This window comes from Hyperolius riggenbachi, chromosome 3 (genome assembly GCF_040937935.1).
Source record: "Hyperolius riggenbachi isolate aHypRig1 chromosome 3, aHypRig1.pri, whole genome shotgun sequence".
NCBI classification, from domain to species: Eukaryota; Metazoa; Chordata; class Amphibia; order Anura; family Hyperoliidae; genus Hyperolius; species Hyperolius riggenbachi.
The window spans coordinates 342926688-342952966 of NC_090648.1; the positions used below are offsets into that span (position 1 = coordinate 342926688).

Genomic DNA, 26279 nt, shown 5'->3' on the forward strand with positions numbered 1-26279 from the left:
TGCGCACGTGTGCCATGTCGCTACCGTGATAGCTCATGCATACTTACAGCATCACCATAGACTTGCATTTCTGCATAATCCATGTAGTAGGCACGGATCATGCGGCAACGCACTGCAGACTTGCGGCAAGCTTGCGGAGATTTCGCTACTTCTGTCACACCACATCGTGTTGCCATAGTGTGTAAGTCTCCATAGACTTACATTGCCCTTGCAAGAAGCTGCGGCTGGGGAGAGTACCACAACACTACGAAGTGTGAAAGTAACCTTAGTGAAACATTTTTCACTTTAAAGTCAGCACAAAAGACTTGAGGAAACCCACTGAGGCAAGATAATGAGGCTTCTGTGTGATACTTTTACAGTATTCTTGCACCATATTTTCAACTTCGTTACATTTCGTTGGCACTCCTTTGCTTTGGTTTGATTCTTTTCTACACTTTGTTACACTTTGTTCCCAAAGTTGGTAATTTTACGTGTGACAAAGTTGTTGGCTAAAATGTAGGTACACGCTATGCAATTTCCTGTCAGATCGATGGGTCAAATTGATAATTTCCAACATGTCCAATCTGCTCGTGATTGATAACCAGATCGATTTTCAGATCAGTGGTGCACAAAATCGATTAGACATTTGGCAAACTACTGATTCCACCCGTCGATCTGACGGGAAATTGTTTTGTGTGTACCAGGCATTAGGAGTGCTACAACTTCCTGTCTTACCTTCTGGTGGCATCTCACTTGTTTGAACTACTTTTGGACTTCTATTCACCAGCAGGTGGCCCTCCAGAGGCTGTTAAGGAACTCTGCAACTCCCTGTTCTACCTGTGGGTGGTATTTAGGCTTCAGTTCAGACAGCCTTGTTCTTTCACTGCCCACCACCAGATGTCCTGAGCAATACTGTGCAACAGTTATCATGCAGCAGCTCAGAACCATCTATTTAAAGACCCCACCCTTACAGCACAGCTTCAGTAATACTAGGCCTCTGCTTGCTGCTCGAACTCCTGGTCGCTACCTGCTCCTCATATCCCTGGTTTGACCTCTTGCATGTTTATTACTAGTCTTTGGATTCTGATTTTTTACAGGGTTGTTCTCATAGTTCCTGATACTGGATTGTGTTCTGACTTGCCCTTGATTTAGATTTGATCCTGTGTTCTTGATTCTGTAAGTTGTGTATATACAGTAGTATTGCCATTATTAGCCACTTAGTATTGCATGTTGCGCATATGGGGTGTTTCACTGTGCTTTTTCCTGGGTTTTGTAGCCTCCTAATAGAAAACACTATACTTCCAACATGCTGCTCTTCAAAGAGAAAAGAGAAAAAGTTATCTTATGGATTCTGAAAGGTGAAGTGAAGGAAGGTTATATTTTTAAAGTAAGCATATAGCATTTGGTATTATTATTAACCATAAACCATCAGGCTACAAAATAGAATTTTACCTAGCATGTAAAAAAAATTGACTCATACTCATATTACTTTACCTAGCACATACAAAACATTTGACTCATACTTATACAGTATATTATGTCGTTTTTCAAAATAAATGTTGATACTTGTACTTGTGTCAGTCAGGTAAGTCTAGGACTTATTTGTCATCAAATATAAAAAATGTTTGTGTGTACCTACCTGAAAGGCATCCTGACATTCATGAGCTCAGCATGTCTTCCCAGAACTTCCCAGGGAGCGTGAACTTTTACAAACATGATGTCAGCGTTGGTAATAGAGGTCTATAAAGAGACAACGGAAAGCACTAGTTAGCGCATGGAGCCCAGGAGCAATGCACCTTAAAGCAAAGTTTGAACAGGCTGGGTGCTTTTTTTTTATCACATTCTGACAATCATACTCTGCTTTTATATAAAGATAGCCATACACTGGATTATTATGTAACCCTAAACCCATACTTAAATCAAAAATGTTATTGGGTTTCTATAATAAAATGAAAAACATATAGACAATGTGTGACATACATATAAGGTGCAAAAGTTAAGCAGTTCTCAGATTACGGATTCTTACTGGTTGCTCTGAGCAACAGCCCCACTTTTGCATGAGTGCTGCTCTCTTACTAGTTCTAGGGTAGGGTGAAAATTTCAGCAGAATGCCGATTTCTGAGTTTCTGTTCGGAAATGGGCTTCCTGTGTTGGAAATCAGTATGCTGAAATCGAAATCCCGCAGAAATACCACATTACCGCAAATGAAAAATTTTAGGCCAATCACAGAACTTTGAAGCATTAGACCAATCAGAGAATGCAGATTTTTTTTAGCAAAAATTGGATTACCATGGTAATTTTAGACCAGATCTGGGAAATACGGACCACAGGCCACATTCCTCTCCTTTTTGTTGCTTCCCTCCCTCCCTGCAGAGTTGCAAGCGGGCTTAAGCGAGAGTGAATTCACCTAATCGCTGCTTCCAGTGTCGGGTCTCTATGGCAACACGCTGGCACCTACTGACAGCATGTCACATGAAGCCTAATGGAAATTGGAAAATTGGATTTCTGCAAAATCGGAAAGCCAATTTTTAGAAAGAAGAAATTCCGTTGGAATTGGAAATCGGCATTTCTGATCATCCTTAACTAGTTCTAATACTTATTTGTATTGGAAATATTTTCCAAATCTTGTGCCATTAGTGAAGTGCCTTATTTATATAGCAATAACGCAGTGTGACAAGTTTACTCTACTCTTTTTCTCTCTCTCTTTGTCTTCACCATGGAAACCAGGAGGAACTGCTGATACACAATCAATTGTCTTGTAGTTGCCCTGCCAGGGTTTAAAAACTGCTTAAAAAAGATAATGCCTTACTGCTAATCACTAACCTGTGTTGCTGAATGCCAACAGCTTTGCCCTGCACTAAAATAAAAGAATACAAAAAACTACTGGCTCTATAAAAACTACATTAGGCCACATAAAATCATTGCAATTCTCTCTTTTTTATTTTTCATAATTGTCACCGAAAAGTAAAACCAGACACTTGCATGGAAACAGTAGCGAGTTCCAGCTCTGACTTGCTCCACACAGCTAGCTTCAATAGCATTCACTGCGTCTTTCTATACAACATTGCAGGTGAGATCAGGGGTTATTTTATGTTCCTCAAGGTCTTGTGAAATTCATGGAGGTACTTTTTATTCATTTGTGTATATCATCAGTGTCAACACAAATGCTTGGTCGTAGTGCCCATCCACACTCCATGCGCTTCACTTTAATTTTCAAAGCGCATGCGTTTTGCCAATTGCAAGGACACTGGTGAACAAATGGAAATCATGACGCCTTCTTCAGTGGTGTGTTGTGATGCATTGGCATTTTAATCAGAATGCAATCACTGCTGCAGTTTTCCTGAGTTTGCAGTCATGTCACATCAGTGGAATCACATGCAAATCGCATAGCAAACACAGTGCCATGCGATCTGCAATGTGATTTCCCATTTGAAAAAAGTTGCTGCAGTTTTTTTTCATGTTGTGAAACGTAATTGTGCCCACTGATCACACTTGTAAAGCACGGTGAACACGCACACGGGACCAAGTGAAAATCTTAATCGCAGCGCACCATGATTGCAATCACATTTTTTAGTGCGGAAAGGCCCTTAGTGTTGAAGAAAACAAAAGTTAAAACAATATGGGGGGCCATTGCAAACTTGCAATTAAGAGGATTAATTGTTAATTGTGCTTTTTTTCTGAAACACTTCTGCCAAATGAACTAGCTGATCAAGTGTTCACACCCAACGCTGACTCAGCTTCTTGCTGTTGCAGGTGTGTGACACAGACACCACATACCTTTTACATAAGAATGACACTTAAGTTATAAATTTGCCACAAATATGAATCTGCGATGAACATGTTTTTATTTGCAATCTTATGTTTAAAAAAAAAAAAAAATTATATATATATATATATATATATATATATATATATATATATATATATATATATATATATATATATACACACACACACACACACAAGTCCTTCTTAAAAAATTAGCATATTGTGATAACGTTCATTATTTTCTGTAATGTACTGATAAACATTAGACTTTCATATATTTTAGATTCATTACACACAACTGAAGTAGTTCAAGCCTTTTATTGTTTTAATATTGATGATTTTGGCATACAGCTCATGAAAACTCAAATTTCCTATCTCAAAAAATTAAATTAGCATATCATGAAAAGGTTCTCTAAACGAGCTATTAACCTAATCATCTGAATCAACTAATTAACTCTAAACACCTGCAAAAGATTCCTGAGGCTTTTAAAAACTCCCAGCCTGGTTCATTACTCAAAACCACAATCATTATTTATATTATTATTTAGTATTTATATAGCGCCGACATATTACGCAGCGCTGTACAGTGTATATATATATATATATATATATATATATATATATATATATTGTCTTGTCACTAACTGTCCCTCAAAGGAGCTCACAATCTAATCCCTACAATTGCCATATGTCTATATTATGTAGTGTAAGTACTGTAGTCTAGGGCCAATTTTAGGGGGAGCCAATTAACTTATCCGTATGTTTTTGGAATGGGTAAGACTGCCGACCTGACTGTTGTCCAGAAGGCCATCATTGACACCCTCAAGCAAGAGGGTAAGACACAGAAATAAAATTCTGACTCGTCGAGACTCAGACCAGGCAACAATTTTCCAACTTCAACTTCAACTGTCCTATTTTGGTGAGCTCGTGCAAATTGTAGCCCCTTTTCACTATTTGTAGTGGAAATGAGTGATACCCGGTGAGGTCTTCTGCTCTTGTGGCTTCACAAATGCTTTGCTCCATACCTCGGTTGTAACGAGTGGTTATTTCAGTCAACGTTGCTCTTCTATCAGCTTGAATCAGTTGGCCCATTCTCCTCTGACCTCTAGCATCAACAAGGCATTTTCGCCCACAGGACTGCTGCATACTGGATGTTTTCCCTTTTCACACCATTCGTTGTAAACCCTAAAAATGGTTGTGTGTGAAAATCCCAGTAACTGAGCAGATTGTGAAATAATCACATCGGCCCGTCTGGCACCAACAACCATGCCACGCTCAAAATTGCTTAAATCACCTTTCTTTCCCATTCTGACATTCAGTTTGGAGGTCAGGAGATTGTCTTGACCAGGACCACACCCCTAAATGCATTGAAGCAATTGCCATGTGATTGTTTGATTAGATAATTGCATTAATGAGAAATTGAACAGGTGTTCCTAATAATCCTTTAGGTGAGTGTAAATAAAAGTTTCTGAACAGACTCTAATTAATAAAAGTCTAATACATATTAAAACATTATTCAGAATATACTTCTTATAAAATAAGAAAATATATCTTAAAACTGATGCTAAGTTAATTTACATCGATTGAATAAAATTCTGGTTTATCTGTAATGTAAAATGAATTTACCTCTTTCTCGATCTGCAATCCTTCTGCTCTTATGTTCCGTTCAAAGACTTCTCTTTTCTCTGATTGGGGGCTTGATTTCCTGTATACCAGTATGTAGTCAATGCGGCACTTCCCATCATTAAAAAATAAGCCATTTGTTTTTCTTTTCTCTGGCGCACTTGGAATCTGAAAGAGACAAATTGTGAAGAGTGTTGTGGAAGCATATCAAGGTGTTTCCAGTAACATAGCTGCATTGGGTTTCCTAGTGTAAGTTACAAATTAAGGGCAACATTTGGGCAAACTGAAAAAAAAATATTTTATCCATATATGTGTAAAGTTGTGTATTATCTGCAGAAGTTGCTGAAAAAAAATAGTCCTATAGCAACCTGACTGGCTGGTTTTGCAATAGTGAATTCCTGTGCCAATGGCAAACACTGCTTGGATAGACTATACAACAATCTGTAGGCTGTCTAAACTCCTCCCCATATCTCATCATAATTCACAGGAGGTAGACAGGGAGGAATTGCAATAGGACACCAGCCAGTATTTTCCAGAGAAAACAGAGATGACCCAGTCTTCTGGCCCTCCTCCTCCTTAGGCTAGGTTTCCATTTGTGCGGCGGCATGCGTCTTGCGAGACGCGATGCCGGCACAGCTGTTGCCTCTCGCAGCCGAATGCCTCTAGCCGTGCTGTGCATGGCTATGGGATTCGGACAGCTACGGACGAAATTATGCTGCAGGGCCTCAGATTTTTCCTCGGCCACGACTTCGGATGGCTCTCATAGACTTCTATAGGCTGCTGAAATCCATCCGAATTCGTGGGCGGGAATCGGCCTGGATTCGCAGCAGTGGAAACCCGTCCTTAGTGGGAGCAGAGGGAGGGGGTGGGTGATGGCTGTATGCGGAGGAAGACACTCACACTCTGATGGTGGCTCTTTGTGTACAGATATCTGGGTTATGAGATTGACTTTTCCAAAGGGAGTTTCACTGGGATAGCTAGATCTAATATCACATTTTGGCAAGAATCAGCATAGTCCCCTTTACATTTTTACCAACAATGAAAAAGTCAGGAGGGTTAAAATGGGCTTTAAATATATCTACAAAGATACAGAGGCACATCATACAATAGAATGGAACCTTTGTGTTCTATATTCCATCACCGTTTAATCCATACTAGATCTATAAAGCTCTTTGAAGTTCACATTCCCGAAACTCTCCCTACCTACAACAGTTCACTGTTTCACAACCATTAAAAGTTGCAGCTGATGGATTTCTTAAAATAACATTGCTTTGTGCTGCCCCAGAAAAGTTCACAGAAGCTCAGAGCGATATATAAAACTAATGGGCACAGCTGAGAGCCAGTTCTCTAGAATTTAGATAGAACTGATCAGTATCCTTATGTAGCATTGATGTAAAAGTTTCTCCTCTTGCATCTTTGTGCATTATTATTATTATTATTATTATTATTATATTGCCGAAACATTTCCTACAGTGCTACATTTCCAATACCATTTACTTGGCTATCCTGCTGATTCTCTGCCTCTAATACTTTTAGTCATAGACTCTGAACAAGCATGCAGGCAGGGCCAGATTTAGGCCAAGGCCACCTAGGCCATGGCCTAGGGCACCACAGGAGCAAGGGCACCAAAGCAGCAGGCTAAACTGGTGCAGCATTTGCCAGCTTGCAAATGCTGCAGTGCAGGGAGATCAGGCAAGTGCTTGACCACGGTACTCTGCTGCCAGCTGCCTGTGCAGCGGCCGCCCTGCTTTCTCTGCACGTTGGTGTTGTGGCCGGCGGCTACGGACTTGGGCAGTATTGCAGAGTTACAAGCGAAGGATGTGGAATAGCAACCGCCAGTTGCTCACATCTTCGCACATCTCCAATGTTGAGGCTTCCTCTTCCCATCTGACTCGCTGGTAACATGCTGGCAAGTCACAAGTGAGAGATGCTGGTTGGAGGGACAGATGTACAGCAGCAGCTGATGGAGATGGAGGGGAAAAGGAAGCTTTTGCGCTAGCGAAGAGTGAAGAGGTGACACTAATGGCTACTGCGGTGTGGAGGCGAGCTGGCTACCTATACTGAAAGGTGGAAGCGGGAAAGGGAAGGATTAAGGGAGTCATCTAGCTACCTATACTTAAGGGGTAGGCTTCATCAGGCTACCTATACTAGAGGGAAACTGGGAGGGGTCTTGTCGCTACCTATACTGCAGGGGGGCGGCCGGTGACAGTGGCCTAGGGCGGTAAAGAGTACCAATCCGCCCCTGCATGCAGCAGATCAGGTGTTTCTGACATTATTTTCAGATTTAATGAGATTAGCATCATGCTTGTTTCTGGTGTGATTCTGAAACTACTGCAAATAGATCAGCAGGGCTGCCCGGCAACTGGTATTGTTTAAAAGGAAATAAATATGGCAGCCTCCACATGCCTCTCACTTCAGTTGTCCTTTAAGGGTGCTAAACAGCCACTGCACTGCTTCATACATCCCCCTCCCCCGCCCCCCACATTTCCACTCCTACACACTACCGCACTAACAACGTTCAGCATATCCATGTAGTTAAAATTAATACATAAACAATTCAGTTGCCTCTATCAGAAAACTGCAACCCAAATTAATTTGTAGGCATTTTGTACTAAGGCACAAGTTATATGCAACTACCTTATAGTATTGGTACTACAAATGTTCATTTGATTGTTGAAGGGGGATAGGGTAGAAAAACATTTGACTGTACCAGTAATCAATTCTATAGCAATACAAAAGCCAGAACAGGTGACTGAAAAGTAGGTACTACTATTTTCTTAGGAGCTGTATTATATCTACTACACTGCAGTAAGCCAATCCTATTGTTTGCATTAAACTGCAGTATTAAAATATATATGTGTAGCCAATATAAAGCTTAGGAAGTCTGTAAATACAGAGTTGCATTTTTTGTATACTGGTGTCTGTCAATATGTTACTGGTGTAGTGAAGCTGACACTGATAGCCAATATACTGTATTTGCATCATGTATGCTGACTACTATCATACCATCAGCATTTTCCAGCCTTCACAGCTGTGTGGAAGTAACTTCAAAGTAATGGTGGAGGTTCATAGCTAAGTGTATAAAGACTGTAAATTGAGTTTCTCCTTACCTCTCCCTCTGCATCTAATCTGCTGACTTCATCAGACATGCTTGTCAAATTACCAGCGTGCAGCAAAGAATCATCGTCCTTACAGGGACTGTTTGCTGTTTCCATGTCGTCAAAGAATATATTTATGTCTTTAACTCCTGAAATGAAACAAACACAATTGATTCGCTAGAAATCTGCTACTTTAATCAAAATACCGTTAATTATACATGAATAGTATCAATAGCTTGATTTCTTTGCAAAGTAAAAAGATATCTGCTACACAATAAATTAAATCCCCATAACAAGATACCGTAGGAAGCGACGTTCTTTGCCGTTGTCACGTAACATTCTTGAAATATATTTACAATTCACAATAACAATGGCATGACAAGAGGTGTGAACATTGTATTTATAGAAGTGCATTTATAAATAGGTGCCCAGAAAAAAATCAAAGGTCAGTGTGAGGATTTTTTAGGCAAAAGGTTAAAGTTGGTGAAAGGCTGAGGTTAGTGCTATTGGTGGAGGAAGATGGATAGTGTCTAGGAGAAAGTGAGGGTAACTACCACCCCCTCACCTGTGGGTGTAGACACAGGGGGGTTCATGGTGATGAAGTTCATGATGCCTGCACCTCCAGGTGAAATGGGTATGGGGTACTAATGTACCCCTTACCCATTTCTACAATGAGTTAAAGAGAAACTCCAGCCAAGAATATAACTTTATCCCAATCAGTAGCTGATACTCACTTTTACATGAGAAATCTATTGCTTTTCATAAACAGACCATCAGGAGGCGCTGTATGACTGATATTGTGGTGAAACCCCTCCCACAAGAAGCTCTGAGGACCGCGGTACTTTTGACAGTTTGCCACAATGTAACAAGGTTCACAGACAGGAAATAGCTGTTTACAGCTGTCTCCAACGTCCAAAACAGCTAGCAGCAGCTACATAACCTGCCCACAGTAAAAATGTCCACTTCAAGAAGGAGAAAAAGGTGTGTGTATGGCACATCCCATCAATTGGAAACCTCAAAGAGCAACAAAGTGTAATCACATAGCAAAACAATCTTTCCAGCGTCCTCAGTTATATGCTTGCTGTTAGATTGCCAAATTCTGCCACCCAGACGTGTGCACAGCTCATCAAAGAAGAAACTCACATCAATATCTGATTCCAAGAAGAAAGCAAAGAGCGTGCACCTTCCGTCTAAATAGTGCTGTTTAATGGCAGTGAAGACAATCTATAAATTCGTGCAGGCATTTCATATCGATACAGTATGGCATAAAGTATGCTTGTCAGACATCTCTTACGTGACCGGCAAAGAAACCTTCGGTGGCTGGTGCTGGAGGTGGGTGCCCGGCTAAGAGTGGGGAGCCTCCCCACTCTTAGCCGGGCACCCACCTCCAGCACCAGCCACCGAAGGTTTCTTTGCCGGTCACGTAAGAGATGTCTGACAAGCATACTTTATGCCATACTGTATCGATATGAAATGCCTGCACGAATTTATAGATTGTCTTCACTGCCATTAAACAGCACTATTTAGACGGAAGGTGCACGCTCTTTGCTTTCTTCTTGGAATCACACACAGTAAAAATGTCACCATGTAATAAATGTCATAATGTAAATCGGGGAGAGGAAAGATTTTACAATGAGCAAACACTGACTAAATCATTTATACATAATTATTGTAAAAATGAAGCACTTTTTTTTATTACACTATTTTCACTGGAGTTCCTCTTTAAAAAGGAAATAAAAACACAACATCTGAAAAAGTCCTTTAACTACTTTGGCCTCCTGGACGTAGTAGTTACGCCCAGGAGGCCATGTGCGCGTCTGCGCGCTCCCGCGGCCGATCGCGCGCGTGCACGCGTGCTCCCGGCCGCGGTTCGTTAGCCTGGCAATCAGTGAATCGGGCTATGGTACCCGATCACTGATTTCTCTCCCCCGCTGAAAAAGCGACAGCTTCTCTCGGAAGTTGTGCTTTTTTTTGGCTGTAACGTCCCCCATACGCCGCTCTAAGCGTTGTGTAAACAAACTCATGGCCGCCATCTTGTGGCCAAAAAGTAAAACTACAACTACAAGTGAAAAAAATAAAACTCAAGACACATTTACATTATAAAACTATGGTTTACATCCCACCCTCCCAAAAATACCCAAATAAAATGTTTAATACAAAAAAACAAAACAAAAAACATTACAATAAAAAAAACATGTAAATATTTACCTAAGGGTCTAAACTTTTTAAATATCAATGTAAAGATGAAATATTTCTAATTTTTTTTTATTTTAAACTTGTAAATAGTAATAAATGCAAAACGGAAAAAATGCACCTTTATTTCCAAATAAAATATTGTCGCCATACATTGTGATAGGGACATAATTTTAATGGTGTAATAACCGGGACATATGGGCAAATACAATACATGAGTTTTAATTATGGAGGCATGTATTATTTTAAAACTATAATGGCTGAAAACTAAGAAATAATGAATTTTTTCCATTTTTTCCTTATTCTTCCTGTTAAAATGCATTTACAGTAAAGTGGCTCTTAGCAAAATGTACCCCCCAAAGAAAGCCTAATTGGTTGCGGAAAAAACAAGGTATAGATCAGTTCATTGTGCTAAGTAGTGATAAAGTTACAGGCTAATGAAAGGGAGGTGAAAATTGCTCGGATGCATAAAGTGAAAATGACTGAAGGCTGAAGTGGTTAATATTCTTGCTTAATTAGAAATACTTACCTCCCACATCAATATCCTCAGAAAAATCCCACACCAATATCCTTTGCGCTGTCTCATGCATACAATTAGCCATTTGTAGCTCTGGGGGTGTGTGGTACAGAGGGTATCACAGTGTGTGGTACAGAGGGTATCATGGTAAAGAAGGAAAATAAAATGTGGTAGAAATTTTGAATGACCAATGGGCAGCACGGTGACAGTTTCTTCCACATAGGCTTCAATTTACTAAAGCCTGGTATACACAATGCAATTTCCTGTCAGATAGATGGGTCGTATAGATAATTTTTGACAGGTCCGATCTGATTTCCGATTGTTTTTCTGATTAATTTGCAAAGAACTGATCAGAAAATCGATCAGAAAAATGATCCGAACGGAAATCCGATCGGATCTGTCGGAAATGATCTATCGACCCATCTATCTGATGGGAAATTGCATGGTGTGTAACAGGCATAAGACATGTTCGGTAAAAAATAAAGGTTGGTAAAATACCGCATTCAGTGTTTTAGACTTTTTTTGCTGAATTCACTAGATTTTCAAACCTGCAGTAAGAGCTTGTTTACACTACAAGAGCTTTTCTAAGTGAATTGTGATTTGAAAAGCTCTTGCTAATGTTATCCTATGTGAGTGTTCACACTTAAGCGATGTGATTTTGTAAAAAAAAAACCATAGCATTGCATTAGCAAGAGCTTTTAAAATCACTACTGTTTAAAAAGCTCTTGTAGTGTCAATCAGCCCAAATAGTTTGGTAATTTACCCAAAATCTGCATGACAATTCACTAACTTCATGTAGTATTTCAGTCAGTATTTCAAGGAATTGTGCTGTATTTCATTTGGTATTTGATGGATAACGGCAGTGAGGGAAAATGGATGAAAGTTCTGATACAGACATCTTTTTTTTTATTGCACTGGCAAATAAAGTGCAAATCCAAGGTGCATAAAATTAACATTAAATTTGTTTGAGCACAAAGCCATTAGAATCTTATTAACCATTTTAAATTACTACTTAATAATGCTGCGGGATTAGGGAAATATGTTTTTATTATTATCTTTCTTATTTTCCTGATTAGCTTAATTCGTTTTCACCTTTTCCTCCCTTCCATAACCTTCTATAATACCTATTTGCTAGTTTTTGTGTTTTTTGTTTGACTCTTTATTTTTCAAAAGAAGATAACTACATAAACAAGACATATGATTATAATTCATTAATTATCATAATTAGCAATTTAGCCTATAACAACATTCTAATTGATTAGAAATAATATCTCATGTTAATTTTTACCATAAATATGCTACTTTTCTATATACATCTGGTCCTCTTAATGACCCTCTACTTCCCTCATCAACAATCCTAGTCCAATAGATATACAGTATATGGGGAGCAGAAAGATCATTGATAGCACTATGTTATAGATAAATTCATTGCCAAATATATCACTAAGGGCTCTTTCACATCAGAGCTTGCGTTGGAGAACGCTCAAAGCATACGTTTTGTTGTATGCCTTTTACTGCGTTTTGATATGCGTTGCACTGCAGTGAGTGTGCGTTTTTAATCCGTTTTCAATGCGTTACTGCACATAGAAAAACGCAGGTAATTTTTTTTTCTTTTAGTTGTCAACTTTCTACATTGTTCCTCTGTTGCATTCTGGGACTGATTATCTGCGTTAACGGATTAAAAACGCGCATAGTGTGCGTTTTACATTGACTAACATTGTAACGCATAAAGCTAGCGTTGGCCAAAAAACTGCGCCTGGGTGCAGTGGAACGCAACGCACAAAAAGGCTGCGTTATATGTGAAAGCTAAAATGAAAGTCTATGGACTTTCATTTCACCTTGGGTAACGCAAACTTTATCCTTTGCGTTGAAACGCAGAAAATCTGCCCTAATGTGAAAGAGCCCTAAACAAGTCATTGCTGTAGAACATTTAGGTCTATTTAATCTATACCTTAAAGTGGATCCGAGATAAACTTTTACTCATTGCATAACTGTGTTCCATTCCTATTGTTAATAGGGCATTCCTCAAGCTAAATACTTTTTTGTTTTTGTTTTAATACTCTAATTCCCTATAAACTAAACAAGCCTCGCCCACAGCTTTTCAGAGTGCCTTGGCATTTTCAGACAGTAGCAAGGGCTCATGGGAGCTTAGTCTGGGCAGGAGGGGGAGGTATTACTAGCCAGAGATTTCAGATGTAGAAGGGAGGAGGATGGAGGATTAGGTTTTTTTCACAGGCTGAGTGTTGAAGATGCAGATAAGCTTGCCTGTGTGTAATGTTTACAAACAACATGGCTGCTGTCATTGTATCACAGGAAGAAATAATCATATTCTATTGAAGCTGTTGGCAGCTAGATTTGCTGTGTAAATCTAATCTAAACTTTAGATAAGATATATAGAAAAGTTACTGGTTATAGTTAGTTTTTCATCTCGGATCTGCTTTAAAGGACTTAGGATGCGAATCCTGCAAAAACTAAAAATAAAAGTTATGTTCAAAGTGCATTCTTCATGGGAGACCATCCGTGCCCTCCCTTTCACTTTGCTGGGCTTTATTGCCTGTCTCCAGGCTCAGAGCTCAAGACCTGCGCAGCCGCACCAGCGGCTATATGGACTGCGCAGGAGTACATTTAAAGCGGAGATCCTGGTGTACATCAGAAAATGCGACCCTGGGGAGGGTCGGGGTCTGCTCGGAAGGGAGGGCACGGATGGTCTCCCAGGAGGAATGCACCTTGAAAGAGGTACATAACTTTTTTTGCAGGATTCGCATCGTAAGTCCTTTAAGAGAATTATGGGAAAGAGAAAGAAAAAGGAGAACAGGGAATCCGATGTCCAGGATACCTTCCAAAGGGCCCTTTTCCACTAGCAATCGCAATCACAATTGCCAGCGATTGCAATTTTTCATTCATTTTGTTATGCGATTGTGATTTTTACATTATCCCAGAAAGCAATTGTGATTTACAAATCGAATCACTATAGTGGAAAATACTTCTCTTGATTTCTATGATAAAGTAGCAACCCTAGCAATTTTAAAACCACTAGCGATTTGCGGTTTTTCAATTCAGCTTTGCAGTGGAAAAAGGCCCTTATACCATCCCTCCCACTCCCCTTTGTTCAACCCTACATTCTCTTCCCTTTCCCATTTTATGCCTTATGTTCTAATTTCACTGTTACATATAAGTCAATATAAAATGAGTCATGTCATTAAAAACATCACTCTGCAGGGATTTCCAAATGTCCATGTATAATATTATGCTGTGTACATACAACTTGCAACTTGAGTGCTGAATAAAGGGATTGTACAGTTTATACTATAATGACTCAATAAAATATATTAAAAAAAAAAAGAAGAAAAGAAAGGAAGAAAAAGGGAGAAACTAAGTTAAATCCACCCCCCTCCTCCTCCAAAGTGACCACCCATGGCTGGTTGTTAGTCACCCGACTGCTCCTGGCTGGAGGTAAAATAACAAACATCTCACTTGTTTAACTGCATACTCTAATTTTGTGAATTGACATTTATTGAAGTATTAACCTCACAAGCTGGTCATTTACCCCACTAGTAGGTAATTTTAGTATACCATGCAGTTAACAGCCTTAGTGAAAAGATATTTCACAAAAAGGTAAATAAAATCATCTGGTTTTCTACTTAAAGTGAACCTTAAGTCAACTATAAAAAATGAGATTTACTCACCTGGGGCTTCCCTCAGCCCCCAGCAGCCGATCGGTGCCCTCGCAGCCCCGCTCTGACGCTCCAGGACCCGCCGGCGAACACTTCCGGTTTGGCCGTCACCGGCCGACAGGCATGGGAACGCGAGTGATTCCACTCGCGTTCCCATGCCTTTCGGCCAGTGATGGCCAAACCGGAAGTGTTCGCCGGCGGGTCCTGGAGCGTCAGAGCGGGGCTGCGAGGGCACCGATCGGCTGCTGGGGGCTGAGGGAAGCCCCAGGTGAGTAAATCTCATTTTTTATAGTTGACTTAAGGATCACTTTAAAGGGATACTGTAGGGGGGTCAGGGGAAAATGAGTTGAAGTTACCCGGGGCTTCTAATGGTCCCACACAAACATCCTGTGCCCACGCAGCCATTCACCGATGCTCCGGCCCCGCCTCCGGTTCACTTCTGGAATTTCAGACTTTAAAGTCTGAAAACCACTGCGCCTGCGTTGCCGTGTCCTCACTCCCTCTGATGTTACCAGGAGCGCACGGCGCAGGCACAGACCATACTGGGCCTGCGCAGTATGCTCCTGGTGCCATCAGTGGGAGTGAGGACACGGCAATGCAGGCGCAGTGGTTTTCAGACTTTAAAGTCTGAAATTCCAGAAGTGAACCGGAGGTGGGGCCAGAGCATCGGGGAGTGGCTGCGCGGGCACGGGATGTCTGTGGGGGACCATTAGAAGCCCTGGGTAACTTCAACTAATTTTCCCCTGACCCCTGTAACGATTGTGGAACTTTCTCCGTGAGCAGCGCACAACGCGTGCGCTGATACGGCGGAAATCCTCCACAAGTGTATAATTGCAGGCACCCAGCAAAAGATGCTACGCACCCGTAGAGGGAAATTCCTGTCGGCAGATGGCGCTGGGGAGTGCAGAGGAACCAATCCTCTGTACCTCCACAAATGCCAGACAGGAATTGTACGAAGCGCAGAACGCAATCGCAAGAGAAGCGATTGCGAATGAGAACGAGCAAAGGGACAGATTGTATGTGTGTGCGCCAATCTAGTCGCCACCCCGCGACCGCGCACACACAACAGCAGATACGAAACAGGAACGCAACCGCAAGAAAGGCGATTGCTAGAAGTGACACAAGGCAGATCAGAACAGAATGCGAGGATAGCAAAGGCACAGCAAATCATACAATGAGGAGATGCGGAAAATAACAAACGGTAGCTAACCGCGAACACCGCACTCATTCGCAACAGTGCACGCGGTTATGCGCGGTCTCCACGTGATAAGCACAATAGAGACAAGCACGCCTAACTAACCATCGACAGACAAACATGAAACAGAGGACGCGAACGCTTGCTTAACGGTTACCTCACCGAGCCTCCAGCAAGCGTTCGTAGCAGACAAGACAGACACACGAAAACAGGGACAAGCGAGAGATAGGTTCACAGCACTAGCGAAAGTGGCTAGCGCGATCCAGGTACAGAGTAGCAGAACAGAAGGATCCAAAGCACTAGCGGAAAGTGGCTAGCGCGATCCAAGGAGACAGAACAGAAGGATCCACAACGCTAGCGCAAAGTGGCTAGCGCGATCCAAGGAGACAGAACAGAAGGATCCACAGCGCTTAGCGCAAAGTGGCTAGCGTGATCCAAGGAGACAGAACAGAAGGATCCACAGCGATAGCGCAAAGTGGCTAGCGCGATCCAAGGAGACAGAACAGAAGGATCCACAGCGCTAGTGCAAAGTGGCTAGCGCGATCCAAGGAGACAGAACAGAAGAGATAGCTGGTAGCAACCGCTGCACCAGCTATACTCCAAGAACAGAGATCAGAACGATTTCCTGTCGACCACCGTTGGGACAGGACAATCGCAACAGACAAACAAAACAGATAAACAATCCTAACTGCACTAGGGAACCTGCCTAACACAGTTTCCAGGAATTACTCTAAGCTGATCTTCAAACAAAGAGCATGGCTGACACTCTCCAGAGTGTTTTACAGGAAGACTCCTTATGAACAGCCAAGCATTGTGGGAAAGACATAGTACTTATAGTACACGCCTCCAATGAATGTGGCCAGGCAATTTGCATGACAACGTATGCAAATTCCTCAGCAAGCACAAGCTGCAAAACTGACAGAAGCTCTTCTTTCCAGAGTCCTGCAGCATGCAAACCCAAACAATGGCCAAAAAACTGCCTGCCTGCACAGGCAGCCGAGCAGATCATCACAACCCCCCTACAGTGTCAATTTAACTGAAAGCAAAAATACTTAGTGAATTGTAGGGACAGCCATTGAAATCTGTGTTTAGCACCATGCAAAGAAAGCATACACATTTATTCATCTGTGCATGTTAATTGCTAGACATTGCAAAGCAGGGGGCTCCCATTACTTTTTTTTTTTTTTAAATGGGCTCTTAAAATCAAGTGTGATACCTGCTAATGCCATTTTTCAATGTGCATGTACAGCATGTTGAAACAGTGACTTGAAAAATATAACAAAAATATAATGTATCAATCCTAACATTCCATCCAGTATCCTACCCAACCAAGCTGGCTAGTGGGCAGCGCCGCAGCAGAAAAAGGGATCAACAAGTGTGTGGCTAAGCTTACATTGTTCTGACATAGGGGTGGGTGCCTTGCAAGAGGGGGTGGCAATAAAAGAAAAAAAACTATTTAGAAAATCCTTTTTGAGAAAACAAAGGTAGCTTTTAAAAATATTTATATTTTTGTCCCTCAGTGTAAATCTCCAACAATCATGGCATAGATCTACATTATGTTGAATCATCTGGACCAATGGGGTCCTCAGTGAGAAATCCAAACATGGTGGCACTGGGGTTCCCATTAATGCGGAGCATACAGGCAATTGCTCTTTGATCAAAACAGAAGAAAGCAGACTAAGTAAAGAAAACCACAGATGAAGCATAAAAAAAAAAATTAAGAGGTAGGGATGGTCAGAAATGCTGATTTCCGATTCCACCGAAATTAGGATTACCAAAAATGCTGTTTACCGATTCCACTTATTTCCGATTTCCGAAGGTGTTGTTTTTTAACCAACAAATGTACAACACTCCTAAATATCCTTAGCACCAGACAATAGAGTTTTGCACCAAAAGCAGCTATTGACAATATGCAGTATTCCTAAACAATAAGGCATGTTCACCATATGCATAAATGAAAAAGTGGATTCATAAATGATTCAGTATGCAGGGGGAGACAGTACTTAATTGCCTCCTTTGAAGTTCCCTTAAATAGCATACCAGTCAGATCACCTCATAGGTAAAGGAGCACTTAACGCTTCAAGATCCCTAGACATACTGTAAAATTCAGCCACTCTACTCCTGAGCTGTTCAGCCTCAGACTACACGTGTTATTAGTGCAGTTGCTTCACAGGTAAAAGTCCTCGCTGTAGCACAGTGTAGGCAATTACACAAAAATAATAATTGTTTGGTCACAATAATGTTTCCTTCATTTGGTGTAAAAAAGGAGAAACCTTCAACCCAAAGAACACCATTCCCACTGTCAAACATGGTGGTGGGAACCTAATGCTTAAGGGGTATTTTTCATCCTAAGCACAGTAAATGGCAACATGAAAAAAGTAAATACATGAGGAGTCTCAATGACAACATCAGCCAGTCTGCAGATAAATTTGGCCTTGGGCACCAGTGGAAATTTCAGCAAGACAATGATCCAAAACAAGCAGCAAAAGTGGTGAAAAATGGTTAGCAGACACTAACATTAACGTGTTGGAGTGGTCCAGCCAGAGTCCTGAGTTGAATCCAATTGAGAATCTGTTGAGGGAGCTAAAGATCAGGGTGATGGCAAGAAGACCCCACAACGTGAAAGATTTGGAGCTCATTGCTAAAGAGATGAATGGGCAAAAATACCTGTGGAGACATGCAAAAAGCTGGTCTGCAATTATAGGATGTGTTTGATTGCTGTAATAGCCAATAAAAGCTTTTATATTGAGTATTGAGAAAAGTATGAATAATTTTGGACTCGACCTTTTTTGCTCAAATGTAAAAGTTGAGAACAGTGGTGCTCAGCAGAGCTCGAATATTCGAGTAGCTCGAATATTCGAGCTCTTTTTCAGCTATTCGAGCTCGGTATTCGAGCTCCGAATAGCTGGAGCTATTCGAATGGGCTATCCGAGTACACTCGAATAGCCCATTCACTATTCGAGCTATTCGAGCAACCCGGCGCTATTCGAGCTCGGTACCGAGCTCGAATAGCGTCATAGCCCAGATTGATGTCCTTAGAGCCAATCAGAGGGCTCCCAGGCCCTCTGACGGCAGCCAATCACAGAGGGGGACCCTGGCCAGCCCCTACCCTATAAATAGCGGCCGCCATGTTCCGTTTCTCCATGCTTGCCTGAGACTTGTACAGAGAGAGAGTTGCTCCTTTGTGCTTTGGCTTAGCAAGTGCTCTATTGTGATCATTTACCTAGCGTTTTTGCTCACCTACACCTGCCATATACACCTATATTGTTGTTAGTTAGATAGACATTGTATTTTAGTTAGTAGCTTGTGTGTTACATTAGAGACAGGCAGCTGCTGCAAGCTTACAGGTTTAGGCCTCAGGGGGGCCTTGCCTCTGTGGGAGTACTAGGAGTAGGACACTCACTGACTGTCACTGTTTATAGGCTACTAGCTAGCTCCTGCGTGTGTGCACTCACTCACTGTCTGTGTGTACACACACTCTATTTCCTTCTGATTACTGATAGATTATTGTTAGTTAGTTGTACTTACTTACTACTTACTCTTACTGTACCCGTAGGGACACTCACTGTCACTGTTCATATAGGCTACTAGCTCCTGCGTGTGCGCACTGCACTCACTGTCTGAGTGTACACACACAACACACACTCTATTTCCTTCTGATCGCTGATTGATTATCGTAATTAGTTAGTTCTACTTACTGTTACTACTTACTCTTACTGTACTAGGAGTCTAGGACACTCAGTCACTGTCCATAGGCTACTAGCTCCTGCGTGCGTGCACTCACTGTCTGAGTGTACACACACCCACACTCCATTTCCTTCTGATCGCTGATTGATTATCGTAATTAGTTAGTTGTACTTACTGTTACTACTTACTCTTACTGTACTAGGAGTCTAGGACACTCAGTCACTGTCCATAGGCTACTAGCTCCTGCGTGCGGTCACTCACTGTCTGAGTGTACACACACCACCCACACTCTATTTCCTTCTGATCGCTGATTGATTATTGTAATTAGTTAGTTCTACTTACTGTTACTACTTACTCTTACTGTACTAGGAGTCTAGGACACTCAGTCACTGTGTTCATAGGCTACTAGCTCCTGCGTGCGTGCACTCACTGTCTGAGTGTACACACACCCACACTCCATTTCCTTCTGATCGCTGATTGATTATTGTAATTAGTTAGTTCTACTTACTGTTACTACTTACTCTTACTGTACTAGGAGTCTAGGACACTCAGTCACTGTGTTCATAGGCTACTAGCTCCTGCGTGCGTGCACTCACTGTCTGAGTGTACACACACCCACACTCCATTTCCTTCTGATCGCTGATTGATTATTGTAATTAGTTAGTTCTACTTACTGTTACTACTTACTCTTACTGTACTAGGAGTCTAGGACACTCAGTCACTGTGTTCATAGGCTACTAGCTCCTGCGTGCGTGCACTCACTGTCTGAGTGTACACACACAACACACACTCTATTTCCTTCTGATCGCTGATTGATTATCGTAATTAGTTAGTTCTACTTACTGTTACTACTTACTCTTACTGTACTAGGAGTCTAGGACACTCAGTCACTGTCCATAGGCTACTAGCTCCTGCGTGCGTGCACTCACTGTCTGAGTGTACACACACTAAATTTACTTGTGATTACTACTGATTATTGTAACTGCTAGTTGTACTTCCTGACTGTTACTACTTACTTACTGTACTAGGGGACACTCACTCAGTCACCTCACCAACCAACCCACTCCATTAAAGTACCCCACTTTTCACCCGCCCTTTTACAAAACTTTTGTCTATACGCCCAAAACCTTTAAGATGTCTGGAAGTGGCAGCCAGCGCGGTTTGGGCAAGGGGAAGGGCAGCAAGGGAATCAGGAGGAGAGGGAGCAGCATTGTGGCAAGCCGCGGCCGCGGGCGCGCCACCATGCACAGTTCCGCAGCAGCAGCAGCAGCGTCAGTGGCTAACATTCCTCCCATAGCCACTGGCCGTGGACGCCTTGGGCGCCGCCCAGCAGGAGCATCTGCAACTCACGCTGCAGAGACACAGCAGCAGCAGCGTGTAGCACCTGCTCCGATTTTCCTCCAGCCGGGTCGGAAACGTCCCATTGAGGAAAAGGATGCAGACACTGTGGTGCAACTCATGACGGAGGATGAGCAGCCCGCCATCAGCTCTGCATCCGAGGCCTCCACCCTCACCACCACCACCACCACCACCACCCCTGTTCGCAGCAGCCGCCCAGCAGGGCCTGGGGAGGAGGCCAGTTCACCGTCAGTTGGCGACCTGTCATTCAGCAGTCTTTTGACCCCAGGCATCATGAGTCAATTGTCTGCTGTTGTTGGCGATTTTGAGGAGGAGATGCTGATGGGCACTTTGGGGGATGAGGGATTGGACAGCAAGACTGTGGCGACAGTCAAGCAGCCCATCCATGCATCAGGAGAGGAGTTTGGGGGGTCCTCATCCCAGCAGGACATGTTTCAGGAGGGGGAGGATGATGATGACCCGGTGACAGACAGAGACTGGGTGCCACCACCTCCAGGGGATGTCGTCCTCAGCAGCTCTGAGGAGGAGGAGGAGGATGCTCTTGTGGGCCTTGCAAGGAGGCGCATCATTGCAAGCATTGGCAGCAGCAGTAGGCAGGTCCCACAGCCTGCTGGTGTCTCAGGCTCAGCAGCAGCAGCAGCAGCATCTGCCAGTACCACCACCAGCCGCACCCAAGCCCCCCAAGCCCCCCCCCCCCAACCACCACAGGGAGACAGGCAGCAGCGCTTCCATGCCGTAGGGGGATGTTTAAGTCACCAATCTGGCGATATTTCACCATGCCCACTGTGTACAGCAAGTACGCCACTTGCAACCACTGTCAGCGGAAGTTGAGCAGAGGTGCAGACCCCTTAAAGTTCTGCACCAGCTCGCTCATCAACCACCTTGCGGCTAAACATTTCCACCAGCATGAGGAGTTCCAGAGGCTGAAGGCATCTGGTGCTGGCAGTGGCACCACACCCATCACTGCACAGCCTTCAGCAGCAGCAGCAGCAACAGCAGCCACCCGCCCTCCTGCTCCTCCAGCAGCACCAGCAGGAGTGCGGAAACGCACTGCTCCTCCCCCCTCTGCAACTCCTGCCGCCGACACTGAGGCCTGTTCTGGCAGCCAGTCCTCAGTGGCCTCCTCTGCTGTGTCTGCTGATTCCCGTGTCAGCAAAAGGCCACGCCAGAGCCTTTTGAGCGAGTCCTTCCAGGGGTGGAGCGAGGGCTGGAGCACGCGGTTGGTGAAAGGGTCCACGTCACCATGGACTCCTGGAGCAGCCGCTTCGGGGCAGGCCGCTACCTGTCCTTCACTGTCCACTGGGTCAGCTTGGTGGAAGGGGGTGAGGATGGGAGAGCAGCAGCGGGCACAGCAGCAGCAGCAACACAGTGGGTGGTGCCACCCCGCAGGGTCAGGGGAACTGCAGCAGGTTCCTCCGATCCTCTGCCATCCTCCGGCACACCTGGCCAAACCCCCCGCCTCAGCAGCAGCGTGAAGGCCCGCCACTGCCAAGCGCTGCTGCACTTGGTCAGCCTTGGGAAGACCAAGCTGACGGCAACCCATGTGTTGGCCAAACTCCAGGAGCAGGAGAGGATTTGGCTGACCCCCAGAGGCCTCAGAGTCGGAGAGGTGGTGGCCGACAATGGGGCCAATCTGGTTGCCGCAATAGACAGGGGAAACCTGACCCACATCCCCTGTCTTGCCCACGTGCTGAACCTGGTGGTGCAGAAGTTCCTGCGCACCTACCAGGGGATGGGCGAACTGCTGGAAACGGCAAGGAATGTTGTGCGTCACTTCCGGCGCTCGGCTGCAGCCTGTGCGAGCCTGGAAGACGTGCAAAAGGAGCTGGATCTGCCACGCCATCGGCTGATCCTTGACGTTCCGACTCGCTGGAACTCCACCCTGGCGATGTTGGAGCGTCTGGTTGAACAGAGGCACGCTGTCAAACAGTACCTTGCCCTGGCCACTGTTTCCGCAGCTCAGAGAAGGGACAAGACCAGCAACATCCCGTCCATCGTCCCCGATGATGACTGGAGGCACATGCAGCAGGTGTGCTTTGTGCTGGCTCCCTTCCTGCAGGCCACAAACATGGTGAGCAGGGACCATGCTATGGTCTGTGAGTGGGTGCCCCTGGTTTCTCTGCTGAACAGGGCCCTCGATGCTTTGCTGGAACAGGGAGCGGCAGCCTTGGACCAGCAGGAGCGGCAACCAGCTGCGCAGTCCACCTCTGAGGGGGAGGAGGAGGAGGACTTGGTGGAGGTCCCTGACCTGGCTGCTGATGAGGGGGATCAGCACAGCGCAGCTGAGTTGGTGCGGGGGTGGAGAGAGGATGAGGCGGCAGAGGAGGAGGATGAGGACAGCACTGACGTCGATGTGCCAGCAGACGTGGCCCGCCTCTTCCCAATGGCAGCGCACATGCTGACGTGCCTGCGCAGGGACCCCAGGGTGATCCAGATGAAGCAGAGGGAGGACATCTGGATCAGCATGATTTTGGACCCACGCCTCAAGGGGAAGTTGAGCCAGTTCCTGCCGACTGCAGGAGGAGACCCAGCGCAACAAATAAGGAGCTTGCAGCAGGCCCTTGTTGAGCGCTTGGAGGAAGCCTTCCCCCAGCCTTCCACCCCCACTGTCCAGCAGCGAGCACAGAGGCAGCAGCAGGTGCCTGCATCCAGCAGCAGCAAGCGCCCCACAGACCTGCTGTCTCTCAGCCACGAGCTCTACAGGACTGTAGAGGCTCCGGCAGCAGTGACTAGAGAGGAGATGCATGCAGCAGCATCCTCCTCCGGTCACAGCCAGCGCCTGACCCGCATGGTGGCTGACTACATGGGGTCGTACAGCGGGCTTGACAGCGATGCCCCTGTTGATCCCATGGAGTATTGGGTCAAGCGCATGGAGATCTGGAGCGAGCTGGCGCAGTACGCCCTGGAAGTGCTGTCCTGCCCCCCTTCCAGCGTGCTGTCCGAGCGCTGCTTCAGTGCAGCTGGTGGCGTGGTCACCGAGAAACGCTCACGTCTGTCTCACAAGTCTGTGGACAGACTGACGTTTCTCAAGATGAACCAGGCGTGGGTGGAAGGCGAGTTCCTGGCCCCTGTTGTCGGCGAGAGGGGGATATGAACTGGCTGCCGGAACCATCGTTAATGTGCCTTACCACCCTTTACCACCTCCTGGCTCCTGCTCACTAAGCCAGCCTGGTTCACTTTGACTATTACGTCGCCTGCAGCCACACATTTTACACCTACAGTGGGCTGCTGTGTACTGCCCTTCTGCTGTCTGTCTGTGTTTCCCACTGCCAGGGTACACAGAATTACCTTCTTCTGCTGCCACTCTGCCACCAGCTATTACGTCAAACAATAGCTATATTGGTTGCAAAACCAAAAACCAAAAAACCATAAAAAAAAAAAAAGGTTTAATTTTTCTGAGGTGCCCGGGTTGAAAACTGTGTTGTCCCAGTTGTGTATTGGACACAATGTGGGCTGCACGACCGCTGTCTGGGACCTCCTGTTGTGTTTATTTACAGCCCTGGTATCACCGCTAGGTACCAGGGCTATTATGTCACGCTGCCTACCTGCTGCCACACTCACACTACTCCTCCATACCTCCTCCTGCTGCTGCTGCTGCTGCTGTCTGTCTGTGTTTCCCACTGCCAGGGTACACTACACAGATGATTTACCTTCTGCTGCCACTCTGCCACCAGCTATTACGTCAAACAATAGCTGCTCACATTACTCCTCCATTCCTCCTGCTGCTGTTGCTGTCTGTCTGTGTTTCCCACTGCCAGGGTACACAGAATTACCTTCTGCTGCCACTCTGCCACCAGCTATTACGTCAAACAATAGCTATATTGGTTGCAAAACCAAAACCAAACAAACCATTAAAAAAAAAAAAAAAAAGGTTTAATTTTTCTGAGGTGCCCGGGTTGAAAACTGTGTTGTCCCAGTTGTGTATTGGACACAATGTGGGCTGCACGACCGCTGTCTGGGACCTCCTGTTGTGTTTATTTACAGCCCTGGTATCACCGCTAGGTACCAGGGCTATTATGTCACGCTGCCTACCTGCTGCCACACTCACACTACTCCTCCATACCTCCTCCTGCTGCTGCTGCTGCTGTCTGTCTGTGTTTCCCACTGCCAGGGTACACAGATGATTTACCTTCTGCTGCCACTCTGCCACCAGCTATTACGTCAAACAATAGCTGCTCGCCTACTCCTCCATTCCTCCTCCTGCTGCTGCTGTCTGTCTGTGTTTCCCACTGCCAGGGTACACAGAATTACCTTCTTCTGCTGCCACTCTGCCACCAGCTATTACGTCAAACAATAGCTATATTGGTTGCAAAACCAAAACCAAACAAACCATTAAAAAAAAAAAAAAGGTTTAATTTTTCTGAGGTGCCCGGGTTGAAAACTGTGTTGTCCCAGTTGTGTATTGGACACAATGTGGGCTGCACGACCGCTGTCTGGGACCTCCTGTTGTGTTTATTTACAGCCCTGGTATCACCGCTAGGTACCAGGGCTATTATGTCACGCTGCCTACCTGCTGCCACACTCACACTGCTCCTCCATACCTCCTCCTGCTGCTGCTGCTGCTGCTGTCTGTCTGTGTTTCCCACTGCCAGGGTACACAGATGATTTACCTTCTGCTGCCACTCTGCCACCAGCTTTTACGTCAAACAATAGCTGCTCGCCTACTCCTCCATTCCTCCTCCTGCTGCTGCTGTCTGTCTGTGTTTCCCACTGCCAGGGTACACAGAATTACCTTCTGCTGCCACTCTGCCACCAGCTATTACGTCAAACAATAGCTATATTGGTTGCAAAACCAAAACCAAACAAACCATTAAAAAAAAAAAAAAAGGTTTAATTTTTCTGAGGTGCCCGGGTTGAAAACTGTGTTGTCCCAGTTGTGTATTGGACACAATGTGGGCTGCACGACTGCTGTCTGGGACCTCCTGTTGTGTTTATTTACAGCCCTGGTATCACCGCTAGGTACCAGGGCTATTATGTCACGGCGAGCTGCCTGCCTCATTGACTGCCTGCTGCCACACACTCATCCTCCTCCTCCTGCTGCTGAATTTACCTCCTGCTGTCTTTGTGTTTCCACTGCCAGGGAGCACATACAATGGCGCTTCCAACATGCGTGCGCCCACCAGCTATTTGTTACGCTCAAAAATAGCTGCATTTCTTTAAAAAAAAAATTGAAAAGAGAAATACGT

General features: G+C 44.5%; 1 protein-coding gene across 3 annotated transcripts in view; it reads right to left on the minus strand.

Moving 5' to 3' along the window:
* The window catches only part of ANO4 (anoctamin 4), a 273834-nt gene that overhangs the window by 107145 nt on the left and 140410 nt on the right, over positions 1 to 26279 (minus strand). For all 3 annotated transcript variants that reach the window (XM_068272805.1, XM_068272806.1, XM_068272807.1), the window contains 3 exons: positions 8481 to 8617; positions 5374 to 5538; positions 1619 to 1719 (listed from right to left, as the gene is read on the minus strand). In XM_068272805.1, coding sequence (XP_068128906.1) covers positions 1619 to 1719; positions 5374 to 5538; positions 8481 to 8617 — 403 coding nt within the window. The remainder of the gene's footprint in view (positions 1 to 1618; positions 1720 to 5373; positions 5539 to 8480; positions 8618 to 26279) is intronic.